General features: G+C 34.0%; 1 protein-coding gene across 7 annotated transcripts in view; it reads right to left on the reverse strand.

The window, feature by feature from the left end:
- The window catches only part of CNOT2 (CCR4-NOT transcription complex subunit 2), a gene marked incomplete at its 5' end in the record, with an annotated part of 114,047 nt that overhangs the window by 2,940 nt on the left and 83,544 nt on the right, over positions 1-27,563 (reverse strand). For 4 of the 7 annotated variants that reach the window (XM_081250099.1, XM_081250102.1, XM_081250103.1 and 1 more), the window contains 11 exons: positions 4,401-4,545; positions 6,366-6,466; positions 8,539-8,588; positions 8,678-8,739; positions 11,310-11,466; positions 11,560-11,680; positions 12,680-12,804; positions 14,576-14,701; positions 17,670-17,749; positions 19,984-20,166; positions 20,916-21,063. In XM_081250099.1, the coding sequence (XP_081106225.1) occupies positions 4,401-4,545; positions 6,366-6,466; positions 8,539-8,588; positions 8,678-8,739; positions 11,310-11,466; positions 11,560-11,680; positions 12,680-12,804; positions 14,576-14,701; positions 17,670-17,749; positions 19,984-20,166; positions 20,916-21,063 (1,298 nt within the window). The remainder of the gene's footprint in view (positions 1-4,400; positions 4,546-6,365; positions 6,467-8,538; positions 8,589-8,677; positions 8,740-11,309; positions 11,467-11,559; positions 11,681-12,679; positions 12,805-14,575; positions 14,702-17,669; positions 17,750-19,983; positions 20,167-20,915; positions 21,064-27,563) is intronic. The other 3 variants (XM_081250100.1, XM_081250105.1, XM_081250101.1) reach the window with 3 other exon arrangements.

The following is a 27,563-nucleotide window of genomic DNA, read 5'->3' on the forward strand; positions in this document are numbered from 1 at the left end:
AATTAAAATTTTCTTCAATTGTCTTATCCTCATCATTGTGCACTGGTAAACTACACTGTATAATCAGAATTTAACCTAGAGTAACTTCATCAATGCACACATTCCCCCCGGCTAAATATTAAAAAAAAAAAATCAGTTTAAACTTAGGGAGCATAAATATTTTAATATGATAATTAAGAAAATCTCAAAGACCTTATATATCAGATTCAGAATCAAATTTTGTCTCCCATTTAAATCATTTTTTTCTCTTCTATGTATTTTCATTCTTCTTGAAAGACATAAAGCTTACAATCTTTGTTCCCTAACTCTGGTTACTGATAGTATCTTTTTTACATGTTTATGTTATATGTACACACACAACACATACCACAAACACACACCTTTGTATAATCTGTAGGGGCAAGAAGTGTGTCTGTTTTGTTTATCACTACCTACTACTGAGAATACTACTGAGCTGCCAGGCTCCCAGAGGGTGTGTAATTAATAGCTGATGAATCAATGAACACAAGTTTTTCTTCATTTGTTTTAGAAACAGAACACTTAAATTTTTTAAATATTCAAAGATCAGGTATTAGAAGTTCTATGTATATATTTGCTTTAATGGAGAAAAGATTTTTAGATTACAGTTTAATGGTTTAAAGGCTAGAAAGAGTTCTACGTATAAAAAATCACATTTATAGCAGGTTATGATATGATAAAGAATCCTAAGCATTAAAAATCCTATTCAGTGTTGGACCCACAAGGTGAAGTCAGACTGAAAGAGTTCTGAAACTTTTAAGTCTTTAGTTTGAGAAAGCTACTGATAATGGGGGGGGGGAACTTCTATCACCTAAAAATTCTCTGTGGATAAAATTATTTTAAAAATCTTACTCATTGAGACTATATATACTGTAACAAATTTTTAAATTAATGGGATAGTGAATTATTCTAGCTAAATTTCATATAGGATAGACCACAAAGTCTTCTGACAAATCAAGATTATCTAAAAGAGAATAAGCAAATACAGTGTCAAAATTTTTATGTACATACATTATTGACATACAGGAAATTCTTTATATAAATAATGGGATGAATCCTAGAACTCACAGAATTTTTAGGGGATAAGGAATCCTTCTGATTTAAATAATCTAGTCCCTTACTTAAAATTACACTTCTTCAATTCTCTGAAAATATTAAGTTATTAGCAAAAGTGAAATTTAAGAACCTCATAAAAGTGAGATTAAAGACCTGATTATGGTCTAGATCAGGTCAATACTTTTCAGTGATATCATGATAACATCTAACTATTACTTATAATACTAATTCATACTGAAGGCTTCTTATGAGTTGAAGCTATTAAATGCATGTTCTTTACCTGTGAATAATAAACCACAACCACTTTACAGATGGGGACTTTGACTTGGGACATGGCACGTCAATGGATTTTCTGTAGTGTGATGAAGTCTGTTAATAAATATACTATGGAACTAAATTTCTTAATTCTTAATCCAATTTCTGGAAAAACACTGAAAACATCCTTAAAAAACAAAACAAACAAAAACTCAGAAGCCTTTGTGAAAAGTTTATTCTGTGAATATAACACAACTTAAAAGTTTTAAGTCCATGAATTCTTTAAATATGATCAAAAGAAGTGAGCTGCATATTAATACTTGATAGAAACCAATATTTCTGCTTGCTTTCATCACTATGAAATGTTTGCTTTCATCACTATGAAAATAATTTTGTTGAAGAGTATCAGCACAAGTGGCCAGTAAGTTACCTTAAGATTTTTCAAAAATAGTTTAATAATAATATTTCTCAATTTTTATTTTCCAACTTCACAGCTAAAAATTTTAAAGGTAAAAGTTAAGACAAAAGCTCAACTGTACATAGGAGATCAGATAAAATTAGGTAAAATTATTACTTTATGCACGCACGCATGCACACGCACGCACACACACACACACACACACAATTTTCTTTAACATGACATTTACCTGACTGAGGAATTGCTTTTGTGGGAAATTAGGGGCCTTATTAATGTTCAAGTTGTTTCTGAATATTTAATTTTATGGGGAGAACTTAGTTCTGGGAAACTGATTTTTTTCACTTAAGTTGATTTCTTCACAGATACCAAACTAAAACTGAACTAAAATTACACATCTATCTGTTATTGCAAATACCTATTTCTTTTTGTACATATGTTTGGAATAATTTATGATGATATTGAGCAAAAAGCTTCAACTGAATAGAGAAAACTTCAGTTATTTACTATTAGAATTTTTCCCTTCCAAAGATACTCATTCTCTCCTGAAGAACCAGGTTCTCAAACTATGAAGCCAAAGACCAGCATGATCACTGGCATCACTTGGGAAGTTGCTAGCAATGCAAATCCTCAGGTCCCATCCACAGACTTGCTGAACCAGAAACAATGGAGGTATGACCCAGCAATTTGTGTTTTAACATGGCCTCCAGGTAATTCTGATGCAAGCTAAAGTTTGAGAACCACTGACCTAACCTAACAATAATCAGAATTTTTCCATCTTGGAAGAACAGTAACAAGCTGTAATAATAATGATGATAAAAACAACAGCAACAAACTACCACAACTACTCTCCTATATCAAATACCCAATATATGCCAAGCACTGTACTCAGTGTATATGTGTGCCTGTGTAATATCAATTAAGCTACGTGATAAATCAGGAGGCAAAAATCATTTTGATTTAAAAGATAAGGAAGCAGACATGGAAAGGAAACTTATACAAGGTCAAAGTATGAGTAGAAGAAACAGGAGTTAATTTCAAATCCTGATACAAAAAACTAAGATTTTCTACTTCACTACATTTCTTAAAGAACAGGTAACATAACATACAAAATGTCCTGTATACTATTTGTAATTAATTACTTATTACTTATTTCATGGATCTACCTTTTAAAGTCAAGACATGCATATTAATTAGAATTGTTAAAATAACTCAAATACAATGTAGGGTGGTACACAGACTTGGTCTGAGAAGCAATGACATTTACCATTAGAGAAACACGCAAAAGTAATAATAAAAAAAGATTTAACCTTTTGTATGTGTCTTCTTTTGGGCGTTTTTGTTGGGCTCATCCTTTCTATTTCTTTTTCATGTTTTATATGAAGTCCTCTTGTGATATAAAATTTTGTAATAATTATCTGGTAAGCATTTTACACTATCTTTTAAAAATGTTTTACTCTTTTATCAGTTTAGTAAAGCTGATTAAAAAAAAAAACAAAAAAAAACCCCCAAGCCAACAACTAAAAAATTACCAATGAACTGTGAAGAAATATTTTTTTTCTGTTTAAATTTAATAAAACCAACAAAACTAACTCTTTAGTTTTTAATCCTAAGACTCATCAATGGAAAAGGCATTCAGAGAAATACTGGAGTTATGAAATCAGATGACGTGAGTTATATTTTCTTCTAGGTAGACTAAGTACATACATAAGGAACTAAACACAAATGTGTAATATGCTATGACACTGATGCAAACTGTTCACATGGGACAGTTAGAAAGGTGTTTTTGTGAGGAAAAGTTGCAAACCAAAGCAACTTTTTCCACTGGCCTCTTCCTCCAAATATTCAGCATACTAGTCAAAGGAACAATCATGATTAATGCTTGTGATTTTCTTTCTTTATATCACTTGCAAATAAAAACTCAAGCACATTTCCTGGAAAGAGTGCAAGTGTTTAAAAAGCCTATGTACTGGTTTTATATGAAAAAAAAATATATTATATAAAAAATATAGGGGCTTCCCTGGTGGCGCAGTGGTTGAGAGTCCGCCTGCCGATGCAGGGGACACGGGTTCGTGCCCCGGTCCGGGAGGATCCCACGTGCCGCGGAGTGGCTGGGCCCGTGAGCCATGGCTGCTGGGCCTGCGCGTCCGGAGCCTGTGCTCCGCAGCGGGAGAGGCCACAACAGTGGGAGGCCCGTGTACCCGTAAAAAAAAAAAAAAAAAAAAAAAAAAAAAATATATATATATATATATATATATATATAAAAATATATTTATACTGGTTTTAGGAAAAATCTCATATTTGTTTAAAGTAATAATAATATAAGAATACATGAACGGGATTGCAAGAGGGTATCTTTATTTTACAACTGAGTAGACACAAAAATATTTCAAGTGCTACCAAGGCTTGTGAAAAATTACAAAATTTCTTACCAAATTCAATCATTTTCCTGAACTACAAGTAAAATGAACTGTTTCCAGATACTCTCCTAGAGTTTCAATCAAGCCAAGGGGGTGGAGACCTTTTAAAAGACTCAGCAAATATCTGGCACATTATTGGAATGGATGTACTGGTACATAGAAACAGATAAAAGAGGACACTTCTTTTTAAAATCTAGATTTATAGTTAACACATTTGCACATGGAAAAAAATATACCTTAGCTACTTTCCTCCAGTTAAGACAGTCAAAGAAGTAATATGTTCCCCTCTCATATGTATTGGTTTTCATTGTTGGCTCCATGCCTGGTGCCCTGGTAATCCATACTCGTTCTTCTTTGTGGTATCTCCAATCACGGTTAAAACTTCAATTTTTAAGAGAAAAAGACAATTAATTTTTTCCTGTGGCTCACATCAAACATTTTCTACGTTTTGTAAAACATTTTTCAGAAAATAGGCACACATAAAATACATAAATATTGATGCTTCTTTTCCCTAATTTTTATTGTTATTAAATACAACCTAGTAAAATAAATATAGGAAAAGATTTTCTTAATTTGCCCAAAAACCACACTCTTTAATTAACACACACATCTTTATTTTACTGAAGAAATTTTTTATGCAAACAAAACGAGATCTTATGGGCTTCCCTGGTGGCGCAGTGGTTGAGAGTCCGCCTGCCGATGCAGGGGACACGGGTTCGTGCCCCGGACTGGGAGGATCCCACATGCCGCGGAGCGGCTGGGCCCGTGAGCCATGGCCGCTGGGCCTGTGCGTCCGGAGCCTATGCTCCGCAACGGGAGAGGCCACAGCAGTGAGAGGCCCGCGTACCGCAAAAAACAAAACAAAACAAAACAAAAAAACAAACAAAAAAAACGAGATCTTAAAAGCTCTATGAGCAATGTGATAAAAACTTTGGCAGACCAAAGATCACTGTGTTCCAGAAACTTCACTCCTTTCTCGTTCTTCTTAATATTCAATAGAAATTAAGATACCTATTAAAACAAACAAAACCCCCAACTATTTGTATTATTTTGTAAGAAACTAAATACAAAGCCTATTTGAATTAACTACATAAATTCACATAAAATTTGTAACTATGCTGAAAAACCTCCATGCAAACAAATACCTTCCTATCAATACAATGAGGGGTTATTTTAGACACATATTTTATTTTAGTCACATATTTTATATATATTTATATATTTTTAGTCATAAATAAGATATGAGACAGAACTGCCAGTGATGAATGAATGATGACTGATGAGTTTATTTACTTATGAATAAATTAAAAGGAACAGGTAACAATTCCTATCTTACAAAAAATGAGGGAAAACATGGAAAAAAACATTCTCAATTGAGAAATAAAAAACAATTTATTATCAACACAGTGAATTTTACATTTTAAAGTATCTGATCCAAGGCCATTTATAGAAATGTTATTAGGAATATTATAAAATACTTATTAAATCTATCAAAAGGTCTCCCAATCATTACATCGTAAGTTTTTAGTAACAATTCACTCCACAGTAAACATGATTAATAGAATAGTCTATTGGTAACAAAATGTTACCACCTGGACATATAAAAAAATGACACAAAATTTTTATTCTCAGAGCATCAGGTAAAAACAAAAATGCTCAGAAAAACAATGTATTCAATGGACCAATTTCTTAAGACTAATTTATTTAAGTTGGCCAATAGGCTTCTGATAATGAAATGTGGACTTTATCAATATTTCAAAATACACAACAAATATGCAGTGCCTTGCCCATATAATGCTCAATAAATATTTCTTAAATGATGAAATTCACTGGCATTAACATATGTGGTTCCACAAGGAGTAAGATGAACCACAGTTATGAACCATACCGTATACTTCATTTTTATAAAAATTAGATTCATCACACCCAAGAATCAAGTTGATTCTGTCTTCTTATACATTTACAGTTATTTAAGTTTGAAATTGTTTTTATGTATACAGTGATTATGAAGATATGGTAATAAGGTTTCAATCTAAATTAATTTTTACTAAATATAAAAAACTTAGATTTCTTGATGAAGAAATATTTCCACTTTAAAAACAAAGACAAAAACTATAGCCACCATCATTTTAAAAAAGAAGTTTTTAGAATAAACAATATCCACTATAATACAAAAGTTTTAAAAAATACTTTGAACATACAGCTCTACTGCAGCTAAAAGTTGTAATACGTCTCCTCCATTCATGTAATAGAGATAGAAGAGAAGGTCTTCTCCGTATCGACCAAGTTTTATTGCAGCCAGCTGGAAAAGAAATAAATTATTCTGAAATGTAAAATGAGCTTGAAAATCCTAACATATAATTGATTGCACTAATGTAAAAATGGAAAGATAAAACAGAAACCCCTCTTTGTAGCAGACAACTGTTATTACATGATTACAGAGGTACAGTTATATAATTCTAAAGGGAAGTTTCATCATTTAAATGACTAAAGTCATTTAATAGTTAGTTCTGATACATTTATTTTAGGTACTAATAGGGGAAAAAAAGCTAAATAAAAACTTCTAAGCAAGACCTAACGCTGTCTTACTCGAGGTGTTTTTTAATACTCAATGTGGCAATAGTGGAACACTGTGCTGCTCAGAAATGCAGGACTTAACATTCAAGTCTTAGTTTCATTACTTACTAATATGACCATATCCAAGTTATTTAATGTCTCTGAACTTTCAGTTATAAAATGTAGCCAATGATACCTATAAGGATTACTAAAAATGTAAATGAAATTAAGTGACAATGTGAATGCACCTTCTGTAGAGTGCCTCACAGAAGACTTAAAAGAAATAGTAACTGAAATCTACATCTGACAGTGATTCACAAATCGATCACGTATTTTTAGCAAATCACAGTTAGGTACAAAAATCATAAAGGGATAGTTCTTTGTTTAAATGGATGACGAAAAGATGACTGCTTTACATGTCTCTCCACAAAGCAGAAACATAACTGCCTACCAAACTATCAAACACAAGTTCAACAGTCTCAAATTCTCACAGTAAGACAAATCTTTATTAAAAGCTCACTGAAATGAAAACATTCTTCTCTTTACCTAGTCTTGTATCTAAATGTTTAACTGTTGTTACACACTCTCTGAATGTTATTTTTCTCTCCATTCATATTATCCCCATTCAGGCAGCAGTCTTGAATGTGACAAATTCTCCTAAATTATTATTTCTTAAGCTGGCATAAGAAAAGGTTCTGGAACCCTCAGATAATTGGAGCAAAAAATGAGTGCTATGGTGGAGGTGGTAGCAAATCATATAGTCCACAGACAGAAAAAACTAGCTCTATCTCGTACTTCTTGTCTTCCATCTACTCAAGCATTAAAAGACATGTCGAGAAATACGTGTTTATCTCTTTAGTTGCCTGTCCACAACATCAACAACCGTTTGGCTACACAACTGCATGGCACAGACGCAGAACGCTGTCATTTATATATATTTATATTATACATATTTATGCACGTAAGTATAACACAAATATATCATTTTTAACAAACTGTATCTATCCTTTCACATAAACAAAATCTAGATACCATTCTAACAAAATTGAACTCTCAGTGCTTTCCCCTAAAGCAAAAGTGTTGTTTTCTTTCTCAGGAAAAAAAAAAAAAAAGATTAAAGTTCTAATCTGTTAATATTACTTTGTAAGTAGAAATTCAGGTAATTAAAACATAGAAAAAGATTACATAAAAAAGCCAAAGATTACAGTTTTAAAATATATATTTTTTCATTAAAAACATTTTATCTGGGCTTCCCTGGTGGCACAGCGGTTGAGAGTCCACCTGCCGATGCAGGGGACACGGGTTCGTGCCCCGGTCCGGGAAGATCCCACATGCCGTGGAGCGGCTGGGCCCGTGAGCCATGGCAGCAGAGCCTGCGCGTCTGGAGCCTGTGCTCCGCAACGGAGAGGCCACAAGAGTGAGAGGCCCGTGTACGGCAAACCCCCCCCCCAAAAAAAAACAAAAAAGAACATTTTATCTGTAAACATAAAATGAGAATATCAGAAGGAAATTCATCAAATTTTCCAAGTTACTTTATTCCCATCAACTGTGGTTATGATTGTACCCTATCACTAATAACTGTAAGAAAGATTTTACTGGTCCTAACATTGTTTTTAAAATATTTAAAAAATATAACCCAGACCTCATCAAAACACAGGATTATAAACAAAAATAGAAATTAAACTGTTACATATAACTGAATGGACATACCCCTGAGACCACTGCTAAATATTTCAAAAATATTATGCTGTCTGAACTGCAAAACAGCACCTGAAAATAGATAAGTTCATGCTGAGTAGAATAATAAACTACACTCACCTTATCCCTAATGTGAATGTTCGTTAAGTACTCAGATGGAACATGGAAGTCTGGATAATAAAATGAAAAAAGCCTTATTAACTGATTCTCAGTTACAAATATATTTTTTAAAGGTCTGAACAAAAATAGATTCTCCTACCTATGTCTTGAGGTCGACAAGGTGAAGATGCCCAGGGTGATGCAAATTTGGGGTAGAGATTTCTGAATAAGGGAGAAAAAAACCATTCTGAAGTCCAAAGTAGAAAAAGAGATTTCTAATTTTATTTCAGCAAATTAGGAAAAACAATGACTTCAAATGTAAAATGAGCATCTTTAAATTTCTAATATCTTTTCTTGGTTTTTACTATGACTTATACAGCAGGAAACCGAAACAAGGTTAAAAAAACATACATACATACACACACATATCTGTATATGAATTATTACTTCAACTCAGAATGCTTTAAATTCATTGATACAATGAATTAAAGTACTATTACTTTCCCAATTATGGCCAGAGAAAAAATATCAGCAATTATTAAAAACCAAAGCTCAAATTCAGCAAACATTTACTGAGCATCTATTATTATATGCCTGGCACTAGCATGCTTATACATCAGCAAACATAACAAAGATCACTGACAACGTGAAACTTACTTTCTGGTTGAAGATGGTGGATTGGGAGGGAGGCAGACAAAAACAATTTACATAATACATAAATAATATTCCATATTAGTGGTGGGGTAGGGAGGGAAGATTAGTTGCATAATTAAATAGGGTAGTCAGGTTAGGGCACATTTAGAAGGTCACGTTTGAACAAAGATTTGAAGGATATGAGGGAGATAACCGTATCTGTTATCTGGTAGAAAACTACTGTAGTCAGAGGGAACTGCTAGAGCAACTAATGCAGAGTTATGATTGACATGTCTGACGTACAGCAAGAAGGCTAGTGAAACTGGAACAGGGTGAACAAAGGGAGAAGATGTTAAGGTGTAGGTAGAGGAGAGACACAGATATCATGCCTGTACAGATTAGTAGGACTATCAAGATTTTGGGTTTTTAATCATAATAAAACTGCAAAACCTTACTGTGTATTGAGCAGAGAATGAACTTATTCAAAAAGGATTGTCCTGGCTGTCATATGAACAGAAGATTATAAGGGGCAAAGGGAGAATCAGGGACACCTGGTGATTGGCTAATGGAGTAATCCAGGCAAGAGAAGATGGTGATTCAAACCAGGGTGGGAGCAGTTAAAGGTAGTGAGAAACAGGGAATTCCCTGGCAGTCCAGTGGTTAGTTAGGATTTGGTGCTCTCACTGCCAGGGCCCTCAGGATCCTTGGTGGGGAACTAAGATTCCACAAGCTGCAAAGTACAGCCAAAAAAAAAAAAAAAAAGGTGAGAAATAATGTAGCAATGATTCCACTATGTCAGACGTTACTGACTGGTTAAGAAGTTCCCAAAAGTAACTGCTGAATTTAATGACACAAAAGCAGTTTTAGTAAAGTGGTGAGGGCAAAATCCTAAATGAAATGGGTTTAACAGAGAATAGGACAAATAGGAGATACAAAGATGGCTCTCCTGAGGAGTTTTGCTCCAAAGGAGAATAAAGAAATGGGGGGGGGCAATAACTTATAGAATAAGCTGGATCAAGAGAAGGTATCTGTTAACATGGAAGAAGTAACAGCGTATTTGTATGCTGATGGAAATGATGCAACAAAGTGCAAAAAATTGTTAGATCCATATCTTTGAGTTTTCAAAGGTTTTAGGTAGAAAGCATGGATCAGCTATGGCAACAGGGTGGAAGACAAGAGTAAGGTAGGTGCAGATGGTTGTAGGTGACTGATTTCATGGCAGGACTACACTGACACTCTTCTGATTGCTTCCTTCATTCTTAGTAAAGTAGAAATAAAAAGCAAGGTCACCATCTGACACTAAGCACAGGGGAAAAGGTATTAGGGGTTTGAAGAGGCAAGTGTAAAACAGCTGCACAAGAGAACAAAAGAATGAATGGAGTAAGCATGCCAGCTTGATTATGGCTGGCAGAATTAAGGGCTCATTCTTGAGGTTCCTGGCCATGAATCTGAAGTGAGACCAGGCAGTGAAGTTGTGTATTTTTCTCTAGCCAGGCTTAGTAGCACAGGTTAAGAGTGGAATAGGTAGATATAACCAGGGTTGTAGTTTTTGCCAAGCAAGTATGACAAAGCAAGAGAGGGGCAAAGCAGTCAGGGGTATATGTAAACAAGCAAATCATGACTGACCACAGAATTTAACTGGAGAAGAAGGAAGTGAATTCATCTAAGGGGAAGAGAGACAGGGATGTTGAGGAACAGTAAAAAGGTACAAGAATCAGTGGGATGAAGGTCCCAATGGAATCTAATGATTACAGGAGCCCGTAGAAGAGGGAGAGAAATGAAAACAGGAAGTGGCATCGCAGCACAATCTTACAGAGAAACTGAGGTTACCAAAAATGACGAAGTCAAAGGGATGACTAAAGAAGTGAGCAGCTGAGGTATGATGAAGGGTAAGATTTTTGGAGGAGAGAAATTCAAGAAGCTGGGATTTCAGGATTTAGGAAAGACCATATATGTGTATACTGAAACTGCTAAATTATAAGAGGAATATTACTATAAAGTGAGAGTGATCCAGGAACTAATATAAGAGGGAATGACCCAAAGAGTCAGCAAATACCAGCAACAATGAGTGGCAGCAGATGATATAATTTGCAGACATGAAATTAAAAGCTGCAGGGAGGTACTACACACAAATGTAGGGACAAAAGAAAGAAACTTACTCAGGAGAGTTCAGATTGAGGCCTAATGTTGTTAAGTCACTTCCTAATGCAAGATGTACCATTCCTGGGTCTGTCTCTGCTGCCCTGATAAATGTTAACAGGCCAATCATTCCAAACTGGTCTGTCACCATCCCTTGGGGAATGTTAGTAACCCGACCTGGATAAGAAAAACATAGTCATTTTTATCTTCGAGGAAAAAGTAAAAAAAGTGAATTCTATAATATCTTTGATATATTTTATAGAGTCCCACCATCAGGTAACACCTGGATCCCTTTTTTCTGCTGGTTATTATTTTGTGTTGTTGAACTTTTATCTCCGGGGAATTTGGGCCCATCTGTACTTGAAGTTGTCTTGCCAGATGTATTCAAATTCTAACATGAAAAAAATTAAATGTGACATTAAAATTTGTTATGTGTAAAAATTTCAAGTTCATATACTAGTACTTTTCTATTCATTTTTTATTACATTTAAGTTGGTAGTAAATTATTACCTGTTTTTCAAGTTCTACATGAAATTTTTTGTTTCCACAACTGTGCCATGGTATACAAATAAATCCTGCATTGTACATATTTGAGTACTTAAAGGACAAGAAATATATGGAAAATATACTTATTTATCTCAGATCTTCAGTCACAGACAAAAAAACCCTCTCTATCTCAGAACTTTTCGTTTTGGGATACACTTGAAGTTACACTCCTCAATATTAGTATTTTTAGAAGTATATTTTAGAAGTATATTTAGAAGACAAACTAAATAGTACATTACCTAAAATATCACCATAAAAACCTCCAAGATAAGTTAGAAAATATAAACTTTTTATTTTTTAAATTATGAACTTTTAAAATTCATATTTAATTCTTACCCAATAATCTTCTTTTATCAATTATTTTAACAATATACAACCATCACACACACACAAAAAGCTATTTTCAGTGAAATGTGGAAGAAATAAACACACTCGTTAAGTCAGAAAGAGGAAGCTGGGTTGGCTGAATCAACACAGGAATAAAAATGTGTATAAAGATTCTTCAAGGAGAAAACTTACTCAAGAAAAACACAGCTCCTTAGAAGGCTATAATATCAAACTTCATGGGATCCAGCTGACAGGGACTACAATAAAAGTCTAAATTAACTCTGAGAAGTTCAACAGAAATTTGCAAACCTATATGAAATAGGGAAAAAAATAGGCTATCTTCTAAGTTATAAAGGTTTTCCACATTCTTCAGAAGTTAGATTATTACAGATATTCAAGATAAACAATTTCATAGTAGTACTTAATAAGTCCTTAATATATAGTATAAAACTGTTAATATAACAAATCTGAAGGGAAAAAACTATATAATTCACATACATAATTCTCAGTTACTTACAGATTTACTGTCATCATTACTTGATGTTGGATCTTTATAACTGGAACCAGGTAACGCTGGAAAATCTTCATTGTGTATTGAGAAGTCCTGGGATTGCTCATTTGCTGGTTTTGTTACCATTCCAACTATGTAATGAAAATAATCCAGAGAATTGCAATTGATATTTATGATATTTTGCTACAAATTATAAAAAGTTAACTTTTCTCACAATAATATACCAAAAGGATTTTTAAATTACGCTATGAAAGCACACTTCAAAAAATTGGTGTTCTGGGTAACAATGAATAACTAAATTCTTATATACTGATAAATAACTAAATATATAAAATAATACAAGGGAAATAAGTGGTAATCCTATAATTCTAATCTAATGTCATATACAGATGCTGAAAAAACATAATTTGATATTGGTAATAATTATGAAAATTTTTGGTTTAAAAACTTGCTTTAAATATTTGACTAGTTATTATAAATACCACTTAATTGTCAAATACAAATGAACAAAATAAATTTTAAAGAACATGTCAGTATTCTACTTGAAAGTGACTTACAGGGTGAGCAAATTGCAATCAATTATAAAACAACTCCACATTATTTCAGATTTTCTTGGACTCCATGTAATAGATGTAAAACATGCAAGAACTGGGAAGTAATCCTCCCACTATACTTGGCACTAGTCAGGCCCTTATTGGAGAACAATATCCAGTTTGGGGCTCCACAATTCAAGAACGATATGGAGAAACTAGAGATGGTCCAAGGAGAGCAACGGGAATGATTAAAGGGATGAAAAAATGGACCTATGAGGAAAGGTTAAAAATATTAGAGTCTGAACTGGGAATCAAGTAGCTGGGTACTCAACTTCCAGGGCAGATCATTTTTGTTTTTTTCTGGGGTGGAAGGCTAATTAGAAAACTCTTAATGTGTATAATAATAAATTTTTCCCTTCTTCACATGTTGTTATTTGTATTCATATTTTGAAAGCCATAGAAATCCCTCTTGGTTGAAAACGGGAAAAATAGTTATCTTAGAAAAGGGATGAAATGATCCCTCCAAGTTCATTGTTTCTGCTACTGGTCTGTATCAGATTCTACCAAAAGGAAACAAGTATGTGCAAAGGATAAAAAGAATATGGTTACATTCCTGTTATATAATTTTCTTGTCTAGCTCATTTAGCATCTATTAGCCAAATCTCTTATTTATTAAAGACAGTGAAAAAGGGTATTAATGGTGACCAAGAGTCTACATAAACTATACATGACCCACAGCAGTTCTCAACAGGAGGTAATTTTTTTCCCCATGAGACATTTGTCAAAATCTGGAGAGATCTGTGGTTGTCACAATGCGGGGGTGGGTGGGTGGTGCTACTGGCAGCGAGTAGGTAGAGGCCAGGGATGTTGCTAAATATTCTACAATGCACAGGACAGCCCCTCATTTACAAGAAACTACCTACTCGAATGTCAGTAGTGTGGAGGTTGAGAAACTGGCTTAGAAAAAATTGTTAATGTATGGTTAGTCATTATTAATCACTAGGAATGTGGGAATGTATTCTTTTAAAAAATGTGTGATGAATTGAGAAGAGGCAGACCATAGAATCATTATTAAGGCGAATTAAGGCAGAAATGCCAGAAGAAAATAAATTCTGAATACCAGTGAAGACTTCCTTTTGGGATTTCTATACAAATTAAGTTTTCCCATTTAACTTTGCTATCATGGTATTCTGGGAGAAAAAAGCACTTTGCATTTATGAACTCTGACAAAATTACACTACTCTGATTAGAAAACACATAAATACATGTGTGTACACACACGTGCATATAGGTACATATATATATATATATGTATGTGCGTGCAATAGAAAGTTTTCACTGGCCATAATTAAAAAGCTTAAGTAATTACCATAAGGAGCTCTTCCAGCCAAGGGGTTTATTAATGGAGTTGGGTTACCACTTCCTTCCCTTCTATTTCGGTCTGCTAATGCTGGAAAATCTGAAAGGTCCAATCCTGTCACATTTTCACTTCCATCTAAATAATAAGAAAAAAACACTAGTTACTGATTCTACAAACATTTTAAAGAGGTTATCAAAGACCAACTATAATAAAGTTTGAAATAACAGTGCTTTCTTCCTCAACAATGTACAGCACTGTACTTGGCATATGTAAATGTACGATAAATATTTGTGGATTGACTTCATGTGAAAGAATTTTATGAACAATTCAGCAAAGCAATATGTACTTACTAGCATAATAAAAATCCCAAACCCTAGAGACTTAACATAGAGAATAAGGAGTAAGGTGATACATTATTTCCCCTGTGAAAGAGGGTACTCAAGTTATAGGTTGTTAGTCAGCAAGAGGGGAGACTGTTGTGATAAAACTACTCTTTCATTATATCCAAAAGCAGAGGTTGTATCTGGAATGCTTGGAGCTTCATTTATAACATAGGTGTGATAATGACACTGCCTCCTGCAAAGAGCCTGAATCATATTTGAGGCATAGGCAATGGAAACAGAAGCCCTAAGGACTTCTTTTTTCCTGTGGCCTATTAGTCCCATACACAAATGTGTATGCATGTGAGTGAGTGAAAGTGTGTGTGTGTGTGCGCGTGCGCATGTGTGCGTGCACGTGTGTTTTGCAGCTGAGGGTATAAAGTAGGGTGGAGAACGTAGGTAAATGTAGGGTTCCCATGTCTAGTGAGTGAATTGTATGAGAATATGATACAAAGCCCAGAAGTTTATATTACCTATTACACAGTAGGCGCTCAATAAATATACAAGGAATGAATAAAATTTATTTTTGTTCATTTTGAATTTAAAAAAATCAGTTTCTTTCCTTTTAAAAAATAAATTTAAGCCAACATTTCTACTTTGCTTATTTTAATCGTCATCTTGATCTCTTCTCAACATTTATTATTCTATTATTCTTACAATCTTATAGTCTTAATTTTTGAAGAATTTATTTTCTAGCTTAGCTTTACCCTGCACTATACTTTGTCTTTAATCTGTTTCATCTAGTGTATTATAACCATTTTCAATTTATTTTGCCCCCTTTTCCAGTTAATTTTAATTTTTCTCTAAGTTTCATAATTAGAAGAATCTCAGAAAGAAACTATTAACTCAAGATTACTTTGTTGATAGAAAACAGTTACATTCCAAGTCAGGCGACAATATAAATTTATGAAGGGTAAAAGATAAACTCATTCATACCCATTGTTTTTAAAGAAATTGCAGTTCATGAATTCTGAATTTTAAGAAGATACTACTATATAAAAGGACAACAATAGACATTAACAATTTATACAGTGCTTTAATTTAAAAAGCAATCTCTTTTGAATTACTTGATTACAAATTAACTAAAAACTTTCAATAAGTATTAACTTTTTTTTGCGGTACGCAGGCCCCTCACTGTTGTGGCCTCTCCCACTGCGGAGCACAGGCTCCGCGCCATGGCTCACCGGCCCAGCCGCTCCGGGGCATGTGGGATCCTCCCAGAACGGGGCACGAACCCGTGTCCCCCGCATCGGCAGGCGGACTCTTAACCACTGCGCCACCAGGGAAGCCCCAAGTATTAACTTTTAATACACTTCTTCAGGTCCTCTAAGATGGAGTTTAAAACTGCCATATGTTATTTGAGAATAATTTTAACCTAAAAATAGTATTAACTCACAAATTTTTATTTTTAGGGTAAGACTTGGAAACAATTTTCCTAGTGTAAAATATACTTAGTTAAAATATACTTAGTTATTTGAGAATAATTTTAACCTAAAAATAGTATTAACTCACAAGTTTTTATTTTTAGGGTAAGACTTGGAAACAATTTTCCTAGTGTAAAATATACTTAGTTAAAAATGACTTTTAAAAATAATTCTAAAATTTACAGAAGTGTATAAACCATAATTCAGAATATAAGATGATACTGTGAGACACACTGTTACTTTATGGTTCATTTAGGGAAAAAAAACCTCGCTAATTAAACTATGATATGCCACCTAATTTCAGAGATATTAAAATATGAAAAAATCTGCATTTGAGGAACAATGAAATAGGGTATTTCCTATTAGAACGCAAAACTTTAAATGCTAAAATTTGACATTTTAAAGTCTCAGTTGGTCAATCTATGCTACTAAACATACAATAACACTGAAAAATTAAAAGCCGATAGCCAGAAATGTCATTTCAAATACTAAATCTTCTCGTGCTTTCACATACGCCCCATTTCATTGATCATTCTTTCACCTTCCACTTCCTTCACGTGTATTTCTCTCTCAACAATCATATTCATTTTTGGTCCTATGACCATAAAACATCCTTTATTTCCTTTCTCAGGAAAGGGTTTGGAGGCAAAGGTGGAAGAAGGTGAAACCTGAAGCAGAATAGCAACAAAGCCTCCAGTTCTCTTCTGTCTGAAGCAGCTGATAAAAGAAATAAACCAACAGACTGCAAGAATTCTTTACTGTCAAAATCAGAATTGGTTTTCCATGTAATTAAATTCTGAATTTTACACATAAAACTGGATTAAAAATCTGTAAGAGTTAAATGCCAAAATTAGTATTATCAAAACTATTAAGAAAAAATTGTAAGTGCTCCATATAATTTTAAAGGTTTCTTCAATCTGGGTCTCTATAGCCAGAATGCCATACCACTCAACCTAGTTTAGACTGTAGTGACAGGACTGATAGGAAAAGCTCTTGAAGCGAAAAAGATTCTGAGGCACAAGTACAGACTAAGTAAATGTTTATGCTTTCTCCAGGTGTTAAGGAAATAAATCTGATGTTATAACACCATGCTATTAACATGCCAAGTGAAAAAAATATATTTAACTATCTTTCAACTGTTCACTGAATTAAATCCTATTTCCTGTCAAATTCTCCCTAAATTAAGTTCTATCATCTTAACACAAAAATTCCTTTAATATTTTGACTAGTAGGTTGAATTGCTTTATATTTCAAGATCTATCGTATTTTTATAGGGTACTAGCTCCAGAATAAGCTTACCTGTTCCATTAAAAATGTTACTTGATAAGGAGTTATTCATTCCAAATGCCTGATTCCTGTTCATTCCAAATCCAGACATACTGGGTACATAGAAAATAATTTTAGATATACAGTAAGAACACTAACTTTCAGATGAAGAAAAACAAAAGTGTTTACTTTTGATCTCCTCATATAAAACAACATGTTTAAAAACAAATACTAATTTTTTTTGAGTTCAATCTTTATTGTTATTTAAAGCTTCCCTAAAGTCTTTCCACGAACAACTGAGAACCACAACATCTTAAACAGATGAATTAAAAAACAAAAAGCAAAGAATTTATATACGCCTTGAGGAAAATAGAGATTAAGGGTATAGTTTTGTATACTTGGAGAGCCAACTTACTGGATATAATGGAAGAAGTAATAAACCTCAAAAATAGGCAATTTAGTTTAGGACTACTGTTCCTGAATACTTGTTTTTCTTCCACTACTGGTAAAATGTGCTATTATTACTTTTCATAAAAGATCTTCTTTCATACAGTCTGTCTTTCCCAAGTAGAACATAAACTCCTCATGGACAGGGTTCATGTCATATACTCCTCTGCATCTCCTGCCCTTAGCATTCAGGAGGCTACAAAAGGCACTCAGTAAATGTTCAGCTGACGTGAATTAAATGGTGCTTTTCTTTAACTGAATTCAGTGTTCTAAAACACATCATCTAGTTTATCTTTTAGCTACTTAAAAATAAAAATCTCTCCATAGTGCTCTTACTTCTAAAGTAAGAGCTTCCCTTTTTTGCACAAGCCTAAACATGGGAAAACAAACAAACAAAAAATAAGGCTGAATTTAAAGCAAGGCCAGAGTAATTAAGCATGTCAACAAGAATCGTTAATGCAAATTCTAAAATGAAAGTATGCATCTTTAACATCAAGTAATCTGATAAAAGATGGTGTATTACTGTTATGAGTAAGGTTAAACTGTTTGAAGATGACTGGGTTTTTAATTTTTTGCCTAGATTTATAAAACTAACTATGGCCAAACAATATTTTCATAAAATAATGCAGCTGGTGAAACACTCTAGAGAAGAGTAGAAAAGTCAATAGAAGTTCTGGTTAATAGCATGTTAGAACTGCTGATGATACAGGTACCCTCAAACACTGAATAAGTAGTAAGAGATGAAAACATTCCATAACACATACAACTTATCAACAGTAATAAGCAGGGCTTTAGAGACCCATACTTCATTGACAATTTATAAGCAAAGTATTTTTTAAAAACTAGAATGTGAAAAAATATGGAAAGACAAAAATTTAAACATACATTCAATGAACGATACTACAAGAATGCAGAGAGATGTGTTAAAGCCCAAGAAGTATTATATCATTAGGAAACTGTCAAGGAGATGAGAATTTTGATAACCCTTTACAAAAATAACTTCTGTAAAAATTAAAAGAGCAGTCAAATTATAAAAGTACTCATAAGTCTAAATAAAAGTAAGAATTGGAGGTTATGGGATGAAGATTAAAAAGGAAATGTGCTAATAACCTATTTTAATTCAGAATTTACGAGTACTAGATAAAAGAAAGTGAATTAAATGGCTTTGATGATAGCAACATCCTTTCCCCCCATATTCCCCATTTAAAAAAATGAACAATCAAACTAAAATGCTTTTTTTTTACAGTAAAGAAAGCCCTATTGTAGACATAACTCTCATATAAATTACCTGAATAGCTTTAAAATCCTAACAAAAAGGGTAACTGTTTTTCATATTGTTAACTATTATTTGCATAGCAGTACCAGTGCAAAAAGGAGTGAAAAGCAAAAATTCATCTTTTTGTTTTAAATCCCAGGACATGACACTATTTTCAAATACTACAGATGTAGTCTTCAAAAAGTCTTTGTCATGAAGTCTCCAAAGAACAAAACTGAAATTCAGTTGAAAAGGAACTTAACCAAAGCATAAAGAAGCAAGGCAGTAATAGTCAAACATGTCTCCAGTCCTATTCATAGGTATGAAGCTCTTACCACACAGGTGACCAGCCTCATTTAATAGAGGAAGGACATATCAACAAAAATTTGCCGGTTGGCAACCTAAGAACAATCCTTTTCTAACAACAGTAACAAAAAAGCAAACTGATTTTCAAAAGAACATGTCTTTAGTTTGGGAGGTTAAAGTTGTGATGTGTAACAGAAAGAGAAGCTTTGGTCAAAATATATGATGAAACACACTTATAAAACAGAAGTCAAGACTCAAGAACAGAACGTTGAATATGAAAAGGCAAATTTGAAAACACCCAGAAAGAACAATTATACACAGTATCAATAAACATCTTACCTGTTCACAGTAAAAGGCTGTCGAGAAGGCTGCTGCTTTGGCATACATATTATGCTTGGCGAGCTTCTGTTGGGGCTACCTAACCCTGAACTGCTCATGCTATTTGTCCTGCTAGGAATTCCAATGCCCTGACCAACCTGGGAGTGGTTCATCATATTCCTAGGATTCATAGGCAAAATACCCCTGAAAAAGAAGTCCATTACACTAAATAAGCTCTCTACAATCACTCATTAAAATTCTCTGTAAATAATCAATTGGCCTAACCCTAGAATCTCAAATATACTTTCAAATTGCATTGCTAATTTTTATTCATTTAACTCTTTTGTCTGGTCATTTGAAAAGAAAAAAAGCTCTTTGAAAAGCCAAAGTAAACAAACCAACAAGAAAGGGCAAATCACAGAAGAATATATGGTGATATCGAAGATGAGAGAAGTATTGGTGTGACTATGACATAAAATACAAATGTATTTCACATATATATTCAGAATAATTTCATTCCAAATGTATGTCATTCTATCTTCTTCATACTAATATGCACCATTTTTGTAAATCTGTTTTATTTTATTCTCACTAGAGCAATGGATGTGTGGTGAGGGAGCAATAAACAGATTTATCTGAGGGGTGATCTGAAATTGCACATCCTCCTTTGAGGAAGAGAGCTTGCTTTTGAAAAAAGCCCCCCAGGTGGTGATTAATCCTTGATACCCACCCCAGCTAATAACCAGTACACTAGCTGCAAGATAAAAGCATCTTACACTATACTTATCAATTTGCAATGAAATAAAATGAGCATAGGGTATCAACTTTCTTTTCCTCAGTGAAAGGCACTGAACCAGAAAATCAAATAATTAGTTACCTTATTAAAAAACTAAAAAGCTTGCTTAATCTACAAAGATACATTTTGAGAAATATTCTGGTCCATCAATAAATACCTGCTTGGAGATGGAGGCGTGTGAAGTGACATTGTTGGTACCCCTGTTGTTGGCGTGACGTGGCTCGGTAACTGAGTGCCTTGTGATAAGCTGCGATTTAACTGAGGGGTATTGTTGCTCATCCCCCTCATTGGAAGGCCTAGTGCACCTATTAAAAAAATTCAGAAGAAGGAAATTCATTGCCATCAGGAATGAAATTGTTATCCATCTTCTGGAGTTGGTAATTTAAAACATTTTAAAATGACCTAACGTTATTATAATATGCAAATTTTAAATGGAAATATTCATTTCACTCCAAATGGACTCTGATTTTAACAAAAATGTATGTCTGAAATTTAATATTATGAATTTTCATATTGCTTCCATTATTCTATCTTTCATATTTTTTCTTTGCTTTCATATTTCTATCTTCTTTGCATATTTCTATTTTACAATACTGTCTGCCAATGACTATGACAAATTAGATGACTTATGTTTCAAAATAAAAACATTTTGTACAAATATGCCTTTAAGAAATTTGCAATCTTGTGTGTTTTTATGTTTTAAATCATAACTGAGGTACGCAGACATTTAATCCCCACTTTGCTGAAGTAGCTTTAATTTTTATATGATCCTTTTCAAATGCATTTAAGAAAAAGTCTCTATTACTATTTACACATACATACTTCTCAACATTACAATTTTTTACAAACCCAACATAAAATGTCAGCAACTGTTAAAAACTCAACCTGATATAGCTATAAGAGACAAGAATATAACATTTTAAAAGATTTCAAAGTACAATGACCTTTATTTGTCTAGTATTTCTGGGGCCAGATGTGGGAATGGATGTGTTCCAATATGTGTATTTTTCAAAACCTACTTGAGGAGTTTACGATTCAGAAACAAAACATTAAAAAGAAAAATTAACCATCTGGGATAAACTTACTGTTTCCTGCCTTGTGTTAATATGAAATATAAATTATTATTTTGTTAATGATTCAGAATAATTATTGTGGATATTTAATGTTATGGATTTTTCCCCCTTTTATCCCTCAAAGCAAGTTTGTTCAGCTATCACTTATTTTGTCATCACACCTGCCTATGGATGTCAATATGCCTCCTTGCCTCCATCTTCCTTACTCACACATTTTGGTGCCTTCTGTTACTAGTCTGTTGTGGAATGGCACATCAGTCAACCAAACATTCTGAACTGGAGGTTAAATAAAAGTGGTAAGATAGAATGAGAGTTAGTGAATAAGTAGAGGACTTTAGCAATAGGGATTTAAAGTGACTCCCTCCCTACTTTTTGGTCTAGTTTTGGGTCCAAGAATTTCAAAGACCTGAATATTTTGAAACTATGACTTCCAAAAATTGGAATATATATATTATGTTCTGAATATTTTTCTTCAAATATCTCTGCAAATTTATCTTTTTGCATAACAGTAACCTGTTTGTAACAGTAACGCTTTGTAACCTAGGGATACCAGTGAATCCCAAAGATTTCACTGGAATCTGCCAGCTTCAGTACTCAGCTTGCAGCCTAACTGCTTCTCAACTGAACGAAGCCAATAAATCCAACTCAATATAGCTGTTATAGTCTATGTGTACTCATATTCCATGAAGACCTGAGCTTGGTTCTGCATTTCTTTAAGTCACACAAAGGGAACTGATCTAGATCATATGTTGGTTTAGTCATTATATGTATGTCTGGTCACTACAAGTTTTGTGACCATGAGTATACCGCTAGCTACAGCCACTTTCTCTGGATCTGGGACAAGATAAGGAAGAACAAGAGATTAAAAACCAGCCTATGTAAGATTTCTTCAGAAGATACTAGTCTTTTCCTTTTCTCAAGCACACTAGTTTTCCTCTTGGCCCTCTAGATGCTCCCGTAATGAACCACCAACATGACACTTTTCACATCACTTACTCAACAAACATTTATTGTGTGCCTACTATGTGTCAAGCACCGTGTTAGCTGCTGGGGATACAACAGTGAACAAGATAGAAAAAGCTCCTACCCTCAGGGAGCTTACATCCTTTTCCCTAAATATGCTGGTCTAAAGTCAGCTATACCTGTGAATTTCCCACAGGAATGTGTTTCTCACAGTTACTGACAACCAAGAAACCTAATCCAATGTTCACATTTTACAGATGCCTGAGCTTCAGATAAGTTAACTGATTTCTCCAAGGTGACACAAAGAACCAAGACTCCTAGTGTTCTTAATGGCAGACCTATGGGAGCCCAATAAAACACTAAATGAGCACCCTTGTGAGTACCTACTGACTTGTAACACCTTTTATCTATTTTTTTCTCTTGCTTTCTTTTTCTGAATATGTTTACTTCAAACTTTTTCTAAACCAACATCTCTTAACTCTTCCATTTTCTTTCTCTTCTTCTCTATAACTGTCAAGTTTTCTTTTCCTCCACATTTACTTTTCCTTCCCATTTCACTCTCTACACCTTCAACATTATAAACATACATGTTCCAAAAAATTGCACCCTTTGGCTCTTCAATAAGCCCTTCTAAAGACTCATGAGATGTGTTTACTTCAACTCTTCATATACTTATTATTCTATGCTGTATTATGAAAATACGTAACTTCAGAAATATTTTAGAGGAGATTATCTGAACATTAGCAAAAAAAAATTTTGGAGAAGGAAACAAGAATGCATAAGGTAATATATTTAGTCATTTAAGGATTGGCACACTTAATTTATAGTGAGGAGAGTAGAGGAAGACAATATGGAATAAAGAACTCAAAGATTAGCATTTACTTTTATTTTTCCTTTAAAAAACACTTGATTTCATAAAAACAGCTAATAAATTCAAAAGTTCTGAGTTGCATTTTATTGAACCTGGTGAGTAGAGAGGAATGCATCAATTTCAAACTGGATCATCAAACCTTGAATACTTTATAATTGAGTTATTTTAAATTCAATTTAAAACTGAATTCCTTTAAAACATATAGAATTAATACCACTGAGTAGGAACAGAGAAAGATTTATTTCTAGCAAACAAAAATACACGGTCATTAAATTTGAGTTGAGTCAAACTATTACAGCTGGGTACGGGTCAAGGGAGGGAAAATTTTACTTTTACTAGTATAATTAGAAAGATGATAGAAAATTATCTAAAATGTTATACCAAGAAGAAGACATGTAAGCTGAAAGGGTGAAGAGGGGGAATAAAAAAATTAGCTTAAAAAAAAATTTGACACGAAATAACTACAAGTAAGAAAACATAAATATGTATGCCTGAGCTTGTGCACTGGAAGGGCACAAGTAGAATTAAATTTTATCAAGCACCTAAGAAATATGTGAAGCACTATGCTACTTCATCTCCTTATAAAAATTATAGAGAAGGTATTTATCCCCTTTTTATAGACAAGGAATAAAAGAATGATAAAAAAAGTTATAAGGCAGTTTAAAAGGTTAGTTTTGAAGCAAAGTTTTCTTTCTATTTGACAAAGTGATAATAAAGGATAATACCATATTAGAAGGAATACATGAACATATTCTAAGTAGATTCCTACTTCCTATTTGGCAGGGTGCTAAACAAAGAATGAATTGAATTCTTTATTGATCATTTTTCAGAAATCCAAAAGAATATGACCTAAGAAATGTTTCCATGAATTATTTCCATTGCACAAACTGATTAACAGCACATTCCTTAAATAGTTATGGCATGATATGCCATGCTTTATTCAATCTTTTGCTAAAGATTAACAATATTAGTAATAATACAAGTTATAAGAAAAAAAAAAACAGCAACCAAATCCTTGAATACTCATACTTAAATGAAGTCTCCTGAAATCTTTAAGGAGAAGGGAGACAATTTTTAAATGATGCAAGAGGGCTTAAAGTATCCCCCATTCCATTCCCAAAGCAACTACCTTCCCTAAACTCACTGTCTTGCCCACACATAAAGGGCAACCATCTTCTTACCTCCAACCTGTCCCCATGTCTTCTTACCTCCAACTTGTCCTGAACCTAGCTGGTTAATCTTCCCTGTAACACCATTTCATTATACAATTTCCTTCATTAAAATCAAAGTATTTTAGGGATAGAAAAGTCTCCAGAGAGTATCTAACTAAGTTACAGATGAAGATCATTTCAACTTAATTATAAATGAACTAACATCAGGCATTAAGTGACTTACCCAAGATCACAAAAAATGAAGAATAAAAACCATGATCCAGGGACTTCCCTGGTGGTCCAGTGGTTAAGACTCTGCGCTTCCACTGCAGGGGGCATGGGATTGATCCCTGGTCAGGGAACTAAGATCCTGCATGCTGCCGATGCAGCAAAACCCCCCAAAAAACAAAAAATACAAAGCAAAAAACCACACACACAAAAACAAACAAACAAACAAACAAACAAAAAAACCCGTGATCCAATTTCTTGACTCTAATTTCAATACCTTTTTTCAACGAATCACACTTTCTGCTTCTTGAAGTAGTTGCTATCCTTCACATCACGTGGGAAACTTTAATATCTGGGTCCCACACCCAGAAACTGTGACTTAGTCTGGGTCTGGGAAATTCATGGGCAGTGGGATTTTTTTTTTAACTCTTTAGGTGTTTCTAGAAGGGCAGTCAGGGTTGAGAATCACTGTTCTAAAGTTAAATCCAATCACAGTGTAGTCTTTAAAATGCTCTGTCAAGACCCAAAAGATTCTTCTAATCTTTATTTTTCCCAGCTTTATTGAGAAATAACTGACATAATATACTCTTCTAATCAATTTTAATACTTTACTCACCCCGATACAAACTCTTTTTAGATACCACATACTTGACTTACAATCTTCTTTGTAATTTCCCTAGTCCCCTCCCCAAAATATGCCTCAGTATCTTTACTCATATCCTTCTCCCCACCTAGAATACTTTCCCTCCTCTTGTTCTACAGAGATATACAAGACTACTTACAAAAGAAAACAAACCCCCCCCGCAAAAACAAACTGCTATGATCAAGATGTTTACATGCAGTACATGTACAGTGTACTTAGTGTATATGGGGGCAACACTCAGACATGAAAGCAGAATGAATGTGGGATCAGAACATGTTTCCTAGACAATACTGTACATGAACTGAATAATGAGAGACCTAGCCAGGCATTTGGTGGTGGTGATGAGGAGTCAGGGGAATAAAAATGTCACACCAGTTCGGTCTGAGAAAACTGCAAGATATATGAAAATGAGGACAAGTGATATGCCTGGAGGAAGAGTGGGCTTACCTTCTGGGTAGTAAGGATGTATGAGACAAGCATGGATGGAGCTAACCTGGCTTCAAAATCCTCAACTATGAGAAGTTGCTGCTGTGTTAGAACCAGCCGGGAGTCCCAAACATCTGGCTGGATCTTTACAGCAGGTGGCACTCCATCTGTGGAACAGCTGTGTGAATCTCCTATATATACTTTGTACTCCTCCTCCTCAACCTAAATTTGCATGATACATTAGCAGCACCCTTTCACAAAGTAACGCAGGTCTCTAACCTTAGAGATCATCTTTGATCCCTCTCTTTCATATCCCACATCCCCAAATCATATTAGCTCTATGTCCAAAATATCCCAAACCTAACCATTTCTCAACACCTCCAGCACTAGTCCAAAGCCACCCTACTTTCCCGCCTGGACTACTGCACTAATTGTCTTTCTCTTTTTCTTGTCACTGTCCCTCCTCCACTCAGTCCATTTTCTACACAGCAAGGTGATCTTTTAAAAATGAAACTGTATCTGAAAATCCTTCCCATTAAACTTAGAATAAATCCAAATGCTTTACCAAATCTTTACAAGACTCCATGACCTGGCACCTGCTACCCATTAACCTTCCACTTTCTTTGTTCATTATACTGGCCCTCTCATTCATCTTTTAACACACGAAGTTCATTCTTATATTCTCATGAGTAAGACCATTTGCATTTGCTGTTGTCTGTACCTGAAAAGCTCTTCCCCAGATCTTTCCAAGCGTTTCCACTTCTCAACAGACTGGTTTCCATTCAAATACTACCGCCTCAGAGACAGCCTCTTTGCCTGCTCGAAAACTACTGATCCCATCCACTCATCCATTAACCTGACAATTTTTTATAGTACTTATTATCAGAATCATATTATTTACTAAGTAAATAAATTTATTTGTATGCTTATTCTCTGACCTTCTTCATTAAAATATAAGCTCCATGAAAGCAGGAACTTTGTTATTTGCCATACTCTTCAATCCTGGAATAATTCTTCACTCATGGTAGGTACTAGATAAATAACACAATAAATGAATAAATCCTATCATAATGCCTTAGTCAGCAGACTCTTGGAATCTGTGGATTTAACATATGCAGTTTCTACTGTGTGCAAATTGCTTCCTAGGGTCATGACATTCAGTAAGTAATATGTAGCATCCAGGTTTCAAAGAAACTGCTGTTCTCAACTCATGTTCACATAGTAAAACTTACAAAGTAAGGCAATCCTGGCTCTACTACTTACTCCCTAGGCAAGTCCCTTAACCTTTAATCGGGTTGTTGTGAAGATTAAATGAGTTTATATTTATATCAAGTACTTAACATAGCACCTGACACATAGAAAATACGGAATAACTATTAGCTTTTGGGGAGTGAGGGTCGGGTGGAGGGATGAAACGTGCCTATGAAAAGAAAATCAACAGGTGGTCCTA

Source organism: Mesoplodon bidens (genome assembly GCF_964165515.1).
Source record: "Mesoplodon bidens genome assembly, chromosome: 11".
Taxonomy (NCBI): Eukaryota; Metazoa; Chordata; class Mammalia; order Artiodactyla; family Ziphiidae; genus Mesoplodon; species Mesoplodon bidens.